At 35.7% G+C, this 13239-nt stretch overlaps 1 protein-coding gene across 3 annotated transcripts in view; it reads right to left on the reverse strand.

The window, feature by feature from the left end:
- Tada2a (transcriptional adaptor 2A) overlaps window positions 1-13239 on the reverse strand; it is a 51287-nt gene that overhangs the window by 30235 nt on the left and 7813 nt on the right. For all 3 annotated transcript variants that reach the window (XM_046423222.2, XM_046423220.2, XM_058572323.1), the window contains exons 3-5: window positions 10737-10843; window positions 9747-9806; window positions 2101-2192 (exon numbers count right to left, since the gene is read on the reverse strand). In XM_046423222.2, the coding sequence (XP_046279178.1) occupies window positions 2101-2192; window positions 9747-9806; window positions 10737-10843 (259 nt within the window). The remainder of the gene's footprint in view (window positions 1-2100; window positions 2193-9746; window positions 9807-10736; window positions 10844-13239) is intronic.

The following is a 13239-nucleotide window of genomic DNA, read 5'->3' on the forward strand; positions in this document are numbered from 1 at the left end:
TTTAAGTAAATCCATATAGCATCAATAATCTAATACCTCCAAACAGATATCATGGAGATATCAGCTGAACTATGAGAAGAATATAAGCCTAATCTTAGTTTAATCTGATGTTCTAAATCCTACTACTTAAAGATGTAGAAACAATGACTAAGAAGTTCTTTCTTGCCACGAGAAAGATGACTAGAATAATCTGTAAATTTCCTTCTGAGCTAGACCCCAGGGATGCTATAAATAATAAGCCACTATTATTTATAGCATTATAAGAACATGCACAATGTACTCAAGTATAGTTTTATTTTTGTGTAATGTTTTACGATATACAAAACACTTCACACGAACACACATTTCTCAACTAGAGCTCCTACAATATGCCAGACATTGAGCTAGAAAATTCATAAAATTATTTAAATTATTCCTAGTATGAACTCTGTGGTATATTATTATTATCATCTCAACTTCAGAGAAGAAAAAATAAAACTCAAAGAGATTAATAAACCTGCTCAAGAATATAAAGCTCCTACGTGACAAAGCCAAAATTTACAGACTTCTGATGATAGTAAAATTTCTCAAAGTGCCCTCCTCAAGCTCACTCTTCCAGAGTACTTCCCTAGTGCTTCACCAGAGCACTTCACTTCCTTCTTCTAAGCATCATTATGATCTGTTTTGTGTACTTCAATCATCTATATATACAGTTTTGATTCTTCTACTAGACTACGAGTTTCTTGAGGGCAAGATACATATCTTAATTCTTAGCTCTAGCGCCCTCACCAACAACCTTAGTGTCTTACCCACAGTGAAAAGAGAAGCAAGTCTCTGTTCTGTGTGCATGTAGTGCTGAAGATCAAACCCAGAGCCTCCCACAAGCACGCAACCAGTGAGCTATATCCCTAGCCCTAGAGAGGTGATAGTCTTTTTTGTGGCCTTTATTAAGAGGGAAGGAGGACAAGGGGGAAAGGTTTAGCCCATTTTAGAATTAGAATGGCAAGCAAAAACTGAAAACCTTGGCCAAAGATGACTAGTAAACTTCTCACAAGTGATCACTTTTTTAATCTTCTTTGGTATTGTCCACAGTACAAAATATTTTATGATGCTTAATGTTGAATAAATGAATTGAACTCAGGGCTCCTTTTTCAGGACCCTAGACATAGGGAGGCAGCATGGATTATTCTGATGAATACCAGGAAAAATTATATATACTAGCAAGTCAGGATAGGGAGGATCTAGTTAACAGTCCTTCATTAATAAGCCATATGATAATAAAAAATAGTTTTAACTAAGCTTCAGATTCTTCAGAAACAAAATATAGTTAATAATGCATATGCTATCTGGTTCACAAAACAAAATCAATGGTATGAAAGAGCTCCCAAAAGGTAAAAAATGAAAGTGGTGGGGGTTTTTAGGCACCAGGGATTGAACCCAGGGGCATTTACTTAACCACTGAGCCACATCCCCAACTTTTAAAAAATATTTTAGGGACAGGGTATTGCTAAGTTGCTGAGGCTGGGTCTGAACTCACAATCCTCCTGCCTCAGCTTTCTGAGCTACTGGGATTACAGGAGTGTGTTACCACGCCCAGCAAATGATGGTATTTTTAAGTAAGTGCTTACTTAGGACAAAACAGTAGTGAATGCAATTCAGTTCTGCCCAGCTTGGACTAAGGCAGTTTGACAGCAAAAACCAAAAAGTGCTATTAGGATGACTTGAATTTCATAAGCTATGATCACCTACCTCAAGTCTGACTCACTTAAATGACACGGGCATCTATAGCCAATAAAAATAAAATCATAAGGGAGCAATAACTAATAAGTGTAAAACTTCTCCACTATTCAGAAAGGAACAACAAACCTTCCCAGTGTTGATATTTCCAAAGTAGCCTTTTAGAGCTGCTCAGTCATGGACCACTAAACATCCCACATTCCTGTGAAGCATTTCAGGCCTGGAAAATAATGTGCAAAGAGGAAGAGAACTTGTCTCTGAGTCCTGAATCAATAGGAGAGCAGCATAGTTTTCCTCTTTTTGAAGCTCCTCCCTTCACCCTTCAACAGTGACTTCTTCTCTGAGCCCACTAGGGAAGGACCACTCTTAATACCAAGATCTTACCAATTTCCAAAGCCACAGTCCATCACAGCTTCTAAAAGGGCCATTTCTTCTTGAGCAGTCCAGCTGGGATCAAGAACTGGAAAGTCTGAAGTCTAAGAGAAAAAAGTTTTGACTAAGAACACTGATAGAAATGAAACTCAAGGAATCCCAACTGTAGTAAGTACTATAGTTAAATGGTTTTCATTCTCATGTTATTGAGAAACAACTAAAGTACATTCTTATTAGTTGTCCATCTCTATATTCACCACTAGCTACAAAGGTTCTAATAAATATTCTCACCCATAATTGCAATACATTTCAAACTTGGCACAGAGGTAGAGATATAAGTTATGCTCCCATTTAGCTAAAAAAGTGAGAAGTTTTAAACTTAAAATTTTAAAACCAAATTTTAAATTTCAAATTTCAAAACTGTAAGAATCAAAAGAAAAAATGTAACAAACATGCAAATCAACTTGAAGGCATAATCATACAGAAAGGAACTAAGTGATTTTAAAACACTATAAACTGACTATATCTACAGTAGGCTATACCTTGAAAACAGAAAAGCAAACCAACTAAACAAAAGAAAATCTTAAACTGCTTTTTGGGGGGAGGTTTTGGTACCAGGGATTAAACTCTGGGGCACTAGACCCCTGAGCCACATCCCCAGTATTGTTTTGTGGTTTATTTAGAGACAGGGTCTCACTGAGTTGCTTAGTGCCTTGCAATTGCTGACGCTGGCTTTGAACTCACAATTCTCCTGTCTCAGCCTCCCAAACCGCTGGGATTATAGGTGTGCGCCACCGCACCCAGCTGTTTTCTTTAGTGTTGATAATTTTTCTGAGACTATATATACCTGTTTTATGGGGTAAACCAAATTAGCAATTATGTTATAATAATTGGAAACTGGGAGTTTTGGCCTGGGAAAAAGAAAAGATCATGGAAGAAATAGAAAAGTAGTAGTTTTGTATTTGAACTGAAAGTTTTACTACAAGGGAATGACAGGTAAAGTCAATGGGTCCTAAGTTACAGTTAAATAGGAGCAAGAAGCTCTGGAGCACTACTGAACAGTATATACTGTACATTTCAAAAGCTAGAAGAAAGGATTTTGAGTTTTCATTACCAAGAATTGATAAAATGAGGAGATAAATATGTTTAACCTGATTAAAACACTACCCAATGCATAAATGCATCCAACATTACACAGTAATATGTTAATATGTACAACTTTAATGTTTCTGTGTTATCAGTTAAAATTTTTATTAAATATAACGATATGTTTAAGAATTAATAAAGTGAGCCTGAGGTTATGGCTTTGTGGTAGAGTGCTCACCTAGCATGTGTGATGCACTGGGTTTGATCCTCAACATTACATAAAAAATAAATAAAATAAAGGTATTGTGTCTATCTACAACTAATAAATAAATAAATAAAGAAAGAACAGACCATTTTGATCTATTCCAAATGGACTTTTTTTTTTCAGAATAATATTTTTAGAGTGTATGTTTCAAAAACATCAATTATACAAAAGAAATTGGGATTCTAAATGTACTCTAATCAAAATTACTTTTGTTTACACATTTTTAAAAATAACAACTCATTTTTTGGTGATACTAAAATGTTATACCATTAATATATACAACTTTTATGTTTTAAGTACCAATTGAAATAAATTTAACTAAAAAGTGTTATAAAATAGAAAGTTTTAGTATGAATGTTTTGGGTTTTTTGTTTGTTTTCACAGTGCTGGGGATTGAACATAGGGCCTTGCATATGCTAGGCAAGATATCTACCAATGAGCTATATACCAAGCCATATGTATTTACACATAAGATATAATTTATCTTAAATGACAACCAACCCAGCAGTATGAGTACTTCTAGTACCCAGTTCACAGTCTTTAAATACTACTTTCCACTAAAAGGAACTAGGGTTCCTTAAAGAAAAGGCTGTCGCCAAGTCTGGGTCAGGAAATGAACAAGACCAGATTGAAACACACTGTCATACTGAGAAGCAAAGCAGCTCTCAAAGACTAAAAGGGTCATATCAAAAGGATTCAAGAGTCAACTTGTAGAAGCTCCTACTAACCAAAAAAGGAGTACTGTGAGCATCAATAAGGACAACCTCAAAAGACTAAAACACACCAAATATTTTAAATATCCGAATGATGCTAGGTAACCAACTTTCAAAACTAGAAATTAGCATTTATCCTGCCTTTCCTATACAAACTTTATTCAGGATGACCACATAGATAATGATAAGAACTTTCTTTACAAAATTATTCCAACTCATAAATTAAAAGATCACGGGCTGGTGATACAGCTCAGTTGGTGGAGTGGAGTGCTTGAATCACACACACAAGGCCCTGGGTTCGATCCCTAGCATCACAATAAAAAAAAAATAAAAATTAAAAGATCACTATTTTGCAACTCCTGACCAATAAACAGATCTAGACAATGATTACAAATGAATTTGTTGTAGCCAGTGAACATAATTTCCAGTAAACACAAAAGATGGAAGAACAGGTTAATAAGCAAAATCTAGACTGTACTAACACCTATAAGGTGAACAACCCAGTTTTTAAGCATTAGATAAATTGGCACAGTGGCATATGCCTGTAATCCCAGCGACTCTAGAGGCTGGGGCAGAAGAATCCCAAGTTCAAAGCCAGCCTCAACAACTCAGGGAGAATCAGTCTCAAAATAAGAGAAATATAGGGGCTGAGGTTGTAGCTCAGTAATAGAGCGCTTGCCTCACAAGTATGAAGTACTGGGTTCGATCCTTAGCACCACATCAAAATAAATAAATAAAATAAAGGTATCGTTTCCATCTATAACTAAAAGAAAATTTAAAAAAAAGAGAGAGAAATATAAAGGGTGGGGGTGTAGTGGTAAAGTACTAAACCAGTAACAACAACAACAAAATTAAAGAGAGAGAATGGATAAATAAATTGCATATATTCACACAATAATGGATAAATAAATTGCATATATTCACACAAATTTGCATATATTCACACAATATCACTCAGTAATTATAAGGAATGACTACTAATATACACATAAATAAATACATCTCAAAAACATGCTGAGTGAAAGAAACTAGAAACAAAGGCACACACAGTAGGATTCCATTTATATGCAGTTCTGCAGTATGCAAAACTGACTATGTTGATAAAAATCAGAACAGTGATAACTTCATAGGTGGAGAAGTAGATAGGATTTTAAAAATAAAGACTTTATGAGATGACTGGAAATTGACCAGAATTACTTAAGAGACCTAAATGAAACATTTAAATGCTATAATGTCTGGGAGGATTTGCTTCAAAATAATGCAGAAGGGTGAGGGTTTCAATCAAACAAGATTAGCCATAAATTGATCATTTTAAGAGCTAGGGTGGGTATATGGAAATTTATTTTTCTATATGTGGTAGCTGGTTACAGTAGTGGCCCCTGATGAATTTCTCTTACAATTTTCATTTAATATGGGCTTGGACCTGTGACTTGCTCTTTTGAAGACCTAGCAGCTTCCACTTTTGCACTCCTAAGACACCAAATAAAAAAATCTAACCCTCTTGCTGGAAAGACCATTTGGAGAGGCCACATGTAGAAATGACCCTGAGACCACGTGGAGAACCAAGGCCTCAGTTAAGAGGTTTTAGCTAACCCCCAATCAATTCAAGCTATCCTAATGAGGTGCCAGAGGTCTATGAAGAAAGTCTGGTGTACTTCTCTAACTCCAGTACCTCATGTGGAGCTAAGGGCCACTCTATCTTGAAAGATAATTAAATGGTTGTTACTTTATTTTTTAAAAATATTTATTGTTAAGTTTTAGGTGGACACAATACCTTTATTTTACATTTATGTGGTGCTAAGGATCGAACCCACTGTCTTGTGCATGCTAGGTGAGCATTCTACCACTGAGCCACAACCCCAGCCCCTGGTTGTTACTTTAAGTCACAAATTTTGAGGAAGTAGCTATGTAGCAACAGATACTCAAACACCATTCTCTGTAATGTCTGTCTGAAATATTCCATAAGAAGTTTCATAAAGTGATACAATAGGTCTCCTGATAACAGATATTTAGAAACATCTTACATTTTTTGTTAGTGATTAAAAAATCTGTCATGATTAACAAAATTATACGACCAATAAGCAACACATTTTGATTTAACTACATACTATGAATATACGCCTAGCATATGCGCTATTATGAGATCCAAGAAACACTCCTTGGAGGCTATGTCTATATTAAATTTATACTAATCATTCTCAATCTGGCAAGTACCATAATGATATGTAAATATGACAACTCACACATTAGTTGAAGAGCCAGTTCTAAAACTGTATTTTGAAATATTAATTACTCCTTACCAACTTCACTGAGAGATAAACAATAAAAAAATTTTACACTACAGGTTGAAAAAAAAAAAAAAAGGCTAAAGGCAGTTTTTCTTGATGTTGTATCAATGTTATTTAACTAGTGGACCCAAACTCAGCCCTATTGAACCAGAATCTCCAACAGTAGGGACTAGACATCTATATTTCTAAGAAGATTCCAGATGATTCTTATGCACTAAAGCTTATAAATCACGGATATAAAGGGTGTGGTAGAAAGAGCTGCCTTTACTTGTTCAAGGTTCTGAGAATTACAAGACAAAAGTAAGTATAGAACTCAGAAATCCTGATTAATGCACCACCCACCACAGCATGAGTAACTCCCCAAAATACAGCACTGTGAGATGACAAAAGTACTAAAAATCATTTAAAGTTATTTGAAGCTTCTTATGCAAAAAATCGAATTTTTAGCAGCTTCACATGTGGAAAACCAAAATTTGGTCATCATTCCCATAGAAGAAAAGATTCACTGGAATAGATAAGATTGGCCAAAAAAAAAGAGAGAGAGTATTAGTAATCCTCAAAAGCTCCCCAAAGGAAAGTAGAGAACTCTGAAATGTGTTTGTATGGGTGCTGAAAACATGAGAAAAGGATGATGTAATCAGAATTAAGTGAACTTGGAACGAAACAGTGTTTTCAGCATTAAGCAGAAGATGAGGTACCCAGAATAGCTCATGGTCAATTTTTCTCCAGTGAAAAAGCATGACTATCAACCTACCCAAGCTATACTGAATTATTTTTTAAAGAATTATTTCACCATCTTAAATTAATAAATTTTGGGATTGGGGATGTAGCTCAGTGGCAGAATATGTGAGGCCCTGGACAGGAGGAGTAGAAAGAGACGGGGGATGAGGGGAAAGGAGAGGAAGAGCAGGAGGAGAAATCTGTAGTCTGACTCTAGGCATTCTGTGTGAATCTGGGAAAAATAATCAGCTTTCTGAAGATTTGACGACTTTGATGAAAGGAACTCAAAAGTCACAGCTACTGTGGCCACAGTCTTCAACCCTTCATTCATTTTGCAATTAAAATGGAAAAAATTATTCTAAGTCCTATAATTAATGAATAGACTATTTATAAGACTGAAGGTGTTTTGAAAGAGATAGATGAAAACTAGCCAGTTTGCTCCCAAGAACTCTTACTGAGATGTTGATTCACACTAAACTTTTTTTAACTTATTTTATTTTTTGACATTTATTTTATAGTTGGACACCATACCTTTATTTCACTCATTTATTTTTTACGTGGTGCTGAGGATTGAATCCAGGGTCCCGCGTGTGCAAGACGAGCACTCTACCGCTGAGCCACAATCCCAGCCCCTTTTTTCTTATTTTTTGGAACCAAGGATTGAACTCCAGGGCACTTGCCCACTGAGTCACATCCCCAGCCCTATTTTGTGTTTTATTTAGAGACAAGGTCTCACTGATTTGCTTGGTGCCTTGCATTTGCTGAGGCTGGCTTTGAACTCGTGATCCTCCTGCCTCACCCTCCCGAGCCAGTGGGATTATAGGTATGTGCCACTTCACCCAGCTCACACTAAACTTTTAAGAGACTGAAGTAGTCTATATGAGCCCTTAAAAGGTTTAATTAGTTAAATTTTTAAAAAGTGTGTTGGGGGGGTGCAGAAGAGGTAGAAATACTGCTCAGGAAGGATAGCAGGAGGCAGAGGTTCCTAGCATTTCATCAATAACCCTCCAGGACTCCCAGAATTGATGGCTTTGAACATGACAAAAGGGAGCCAGGAACCAGGGAGTGTGAGTAGCCTCTAGAAGCTGATAAGCTCTGAGCAACAGCCTATTAGCAAACAGTAGCATCAGTCCTACCTTAATGCAATGAAATTCTGCGAACAGACTAAATGAGCCCAGAAATGGGCTCATTCTTATTTTTTGGTACCAAGGATTGAACTCCAGGGCACTTGCCCACTGAGCCACATCCCCAGCCCTATTTTGTGTTTTATTTAGAGACAAGGTCTCACTGATTTGCTTAGCGCCTCACATTTGCGTCCAAATGAAAGCTTAGGCCACCAACACCTTGATTTCAATTTTATGGGACCTGTAGCAAACCAGGTGTGCCTAATGGTCTCCTGATTTACAAAACTGGGAGATAATAAATCTGTGCAGTCTTAAGCTACTTAATTTTGGTTATTTGTTACAGCAACATAGTGCTAAATGATTAAACTACAATGTGAAATTATTACTTTTAAGCCAATCAGCATTATTTCCATAAGAAAAACTACAGAGAAGGCCAAGTGTCAAAAATTGCTTGGTGAAATTGGAGATTTAGTTAGATGCTCAATATGCTCTGAAACTGACAAAACTATTTTGACAAAAGTATCTGTTATACATACCTGTTGACTAGACTGGGTATTCACTTTGGCTTACTAAACCACCCATTCTCCCAGCCAGGGTTTGGAGTGGGCACTTAGCGGCATTCTCATTTTTTCTTTAAAGGTGGCAATACAATCAATCAAACAGAGCAAAGTCATAGTCTGGCCTATAAACCAGTTTGCCTCTTCAATGTCATTTTTATGTAGAGTAGTAATTTATTTGCTCTGTGTTCATTTATGATGTAACTCTTAAAGGATAATTAATTTTCACAAGGCAGAGGAATGGAGCGCTAGACATGAACTTCACCATCACCAACAGGAACCACATAAAAATATCATTAGCAAGCTGGATATGGTGGTTCACTGCTATATCCCAGAGGCTTAGGAGGCTGAGGAAGGAAGATCACAAATTCAAGGCCAGACTCAGCAACTTACAAGGCCCTAAGCAACTTAGCAAGACCTTATCTCAAAATAAAAAATCGGAGAAAAAAAAAAAAAAAGGGCTGGGGATGTGGCTAGTGACAGTGGTTAAGCACTCCTGGGTTCAATCCCTAATATTCACCCCCAAATGCCGTTAGCACAAAGTGACAACATACTGACTATATGTTTATCAGCAAACCTAAAAAGAAACATACCTCTTATCCTCATATCAGAGAATCTTGAAATGTATCTCCTTTAAACACCTTCTAAGTTTGAAACAAAAATCTGAGTATAACAATAATACTTGTTTTTTAGAGTACTTGTCTAGCATGTGTGAGGCCCTGGATTTGATCCCCAGGTCCACACATTTAAAAAAAAAATGTAGGTTCACAAAAATCCTAAAAAACTTACTCAATAACAATTATCAAATTCAGAAGAGAAAAAAAAGAAAAAGATATTTAAAGAGAACTAATTCCCAATCTAATGCTTGAAAAATGAATGGAAAATCCCAGCAACTTCAACATTACCATTATTTCATAAGTATGATCACTTTGATGTTTCTTGTACTCAAATCCTCGAGTGAAACACTGTAAAGAAAGAAAAATTAAGTTACCAAAAATCTACTTTCCAAAAATGCTTTCGTAAAGGATAGAAGATGGTTTGTGGGTGCTCTAGCTTATGATGAAGTTTTTAAGAAAGTTAATTTAATCCTCTGTGCAGCTACAATAGGATGTTATATTTACAGTCATCGTTTTTCAGTGGCCCTTATGGAGAAAAAAAGGCTTTTTTATAGTATGATTCTCCCTCAATCAAAGCATGAATCCTGAAATCAGATGGCCTAAATTTGAACCCTGGCTTCGTACTTAACCATACTTTAACAATACTTTTTTCATATTTTACAGTCTAAAATTTGGATTCACCTTGTAATTTAAAGTATATGAGAATTTTAATCACCCATTTTTACATTTTAGTATTTCTGAAATTGGGATGTTTTTTAAAATCAAGTGTTTGGGGATCTGTTAAACATGGTATTTCCTTGAACAAGTTACTTAACTTCTCTTTGCCTGAGTTTCATCTATTAAGTGAGGATACTTATTTATTTACTTCGTAAGATTTTAGAGATGATTTAAGGGTTAATTCACGTAAAAACTCAAAATAGTGCCTGGCACACAGGAATCACTTATAATTAATATTGTTGCTACCATTACAACCCACACAATAGTTTGTTCTCTTGTCACCTCTACAGAGATCAGTCTTCAACAAGACAATAAACAATGTCATCCAATGGAACAATTCTCCAGTTCTGATTCCTTTAATCCCATTACTTTAATCTATTTGGAAAAACTTTTAAGCATTAGACTGATATGCCTTGTGGAACAGTCAACAGTCTGCCTCAACCATCTGGTCTGAAAGACTAACTAGAAGGAGTTGATATAATAAGGTATATCCTAAGCAATCTACTGTAATCCCTGAATTACTATATCCATAATCAGCCAAGCCTCTCCTTAGTGAGTTACCTGCAAGCAGAGAAAAAAAGGAGGTGGCCCACATTCAGCACACTTAATATAAGGCTCCATAAGGTAGGAAGAACAGCCTCTGCAAGGTGGCTTATCAGAGGGATCACCTAGAACAAAGAAAAAGAAAATACACAAGCTTTAAAACACCTCATGATTATATCATAAGTGCAAAAAGGTGAAAAATTGCAAATGACTACATAGAAAGTGAGCTGGGCTGAAAAGTACATGGGAGACAAGATGAGCTCATTTCAAACAAGCAAAAACAAAAAAAGTATCCTCCTTTTTTAACTTTAGGGAAGCTTTGTGTACCTATGGCTTCAAACAGAAGTTAGGTAGACATGGTCCCCTGCAGAGAAAAGTATACACAGATTTTAAGCAAAGTCTCATAAATCAATAGTGGAAAAAGAACATGCCTACACAATACTTACAGATAAAGCATATCTGACAAAATGTTAACAACAGCTGAATCTAAGTAACAGGCACATAAGTAAACACTCTACCGTTCTTTTAGCAGTAGGAAGGACAAAAATCTTTAAATACGTCTTGAGGTTTAAACTTCATATGAGTTGAGATTTAAACTCAAGAACACTTCCTCCCTTTCTGCTGTGGTAAGCACAGAGCACAGCCAACTTTTTTCAACTTCCATGACAGTAATGTATCTCTAAAATATTAAGGCAAGGAGTATGACCTCAACTCTTTAAAGTCATAAATGCAGACATATGTGTCCTCAGTGGCCTCAAATTCTGCTTCTCTGGAATCTGGGCAACCCAGCAAAAGTATGTTCTGATCAACCACAGGAGACAAGAAAAAAGACCTTGAAAGTAGATGAAGAGATTTTTTTTTTTTAATATTTGTCATTGTAGATGAATATAATACCTTTATTTTATTCATTTATTTTATGTGGTGCTGAGAATTGAACTCAGGGCCTCATACATGCTAGGCAAGCACTCAACCCAGCCCAAGATTTCTTAAATTCTTTAATGGCATTTTCCTTAGTCCAAGAAATATTCCTCAAGGCACCTTGCTCTCCTCTAAGTGGCAAATATTGTTCTTTTATTTCTAAATGAAGACATGAAGGAAAATGACAAAAGAAACATACTCCTAGTTGTAGTTTCAAATTAGTTACATGGAATATCAACTACTCAATTTCTCCCATTTTACCGATTTTAAATTATAACATGGAAAAACAAAGTTATTTTATATTAAGTGCTAGATGCAAATTTTTATCAAATTACCTTCTCTCACTTCCTTTGTTTGTTTTTTTTTTTTTTAAAGGGAAGGCTAGGCAAGATAGCACATGCCTTAATCCCAGCTACTCTGGAGGCCGAGGCAGAATGACTGCAAATTTGAGGCCAGCTTCAGGAACTTAATGAGGCCCCATCTCAAAATAAAAATAAAATGGATTGGAGTGTGGGGGTTGTAGCTCAAGTATAGCACTTGCCTAGCACTGTGAGGCACTGGGATCGAGTCTCAGTACCACATAAAAACAAAAGGTATTGTGTCCATATCTATAACTGAAAAAAATATTAAAAAAAAAAAGATTGGGGATGTAGCTCAGTGGTAAAACACCCCTGGGTTTAATCCTCAGTATCAAAAAAAATTTTTAATTAAAAAATAAAACAAAAGGGACGGGGTCTCATTACATTGCCCAGGCTGGCCCTGAACTACTAGGCTCAAGCAATTCCTTTGCCTCAGCCTCCAGAGTAGCAGAGACTACAGGTATTCACTACCATAACCAGCAATCTACTATCTTAATATTTAAGGTTGTCTTTCTTCAAACTTTCCTGAGAAAAAAAGATTAGCTACTGACCAAAGTAGAGTTTTTAAACCCTTATTTCAAGAAGCAATTATTCTGTAACAGCAATCCATCTTAAAATTTTACACAAAATATGAATTGTCATCCACTATCAACATTTTGAAAAATATTTCTCTGAACTTTGTTCTACTTACATGTATCTTATTATTTATTTTCACAAAAGTGGAATACTAATCATGCTTTGCCTGTTTTTTTCTCTTAACAATACACTTGCAGTCATTTTTTTTAATGATAGTACACATAGATCTTCTTGGTTTTTCTTCTCCCTTTGTCCTCTTTAATGGATGAATGATATTCTAATGTATCAATTATCTAAACTGATATTCTCAACTACCCCTTTAAGAAGACATTTTAGAAATCTGAGGAGGTGCTTTTTTTCGGTTCCCAGATGACTAGGGAGCACTACTGGCATTTTGAAGACAAGAAACCAGGATTCTAGATACCCTGCAGTGCTTATGACATTCCTACACTAGGAAAATACTGACCTACATCCTGCTTAACTTTCAAATGTGCCACCATTCAAGTAGATGAGAAATCTCATACTTAGAGATGATCTAGAACCTAATTCCATATTACATATAAAGCAAAATATTATATATATAAAAATATGCTGTGTGTATATTATTGTTTTATTCGAAATCTTATCAGGAGTTATTCAGGCTTATGCTATTTCTTATTCACTAATAC

Source organism: Marmota monax, unplaced genomic scaffold, assembly GCF_021218885.2.
Source record: "Marmota monax isolate L192 unplaced genomic scaffold, Marmota_monax_Labrador192_F-V1.1 WCK01_AAM20220418_F8-fsc00171, whole genome shotgun sequence".
NCBI classification, from domain to species: Eukaryota; Metazoa; Chordata; class Mammalia; order Rodentia; family Sciuridae; genus Marmota; species Marmota monax.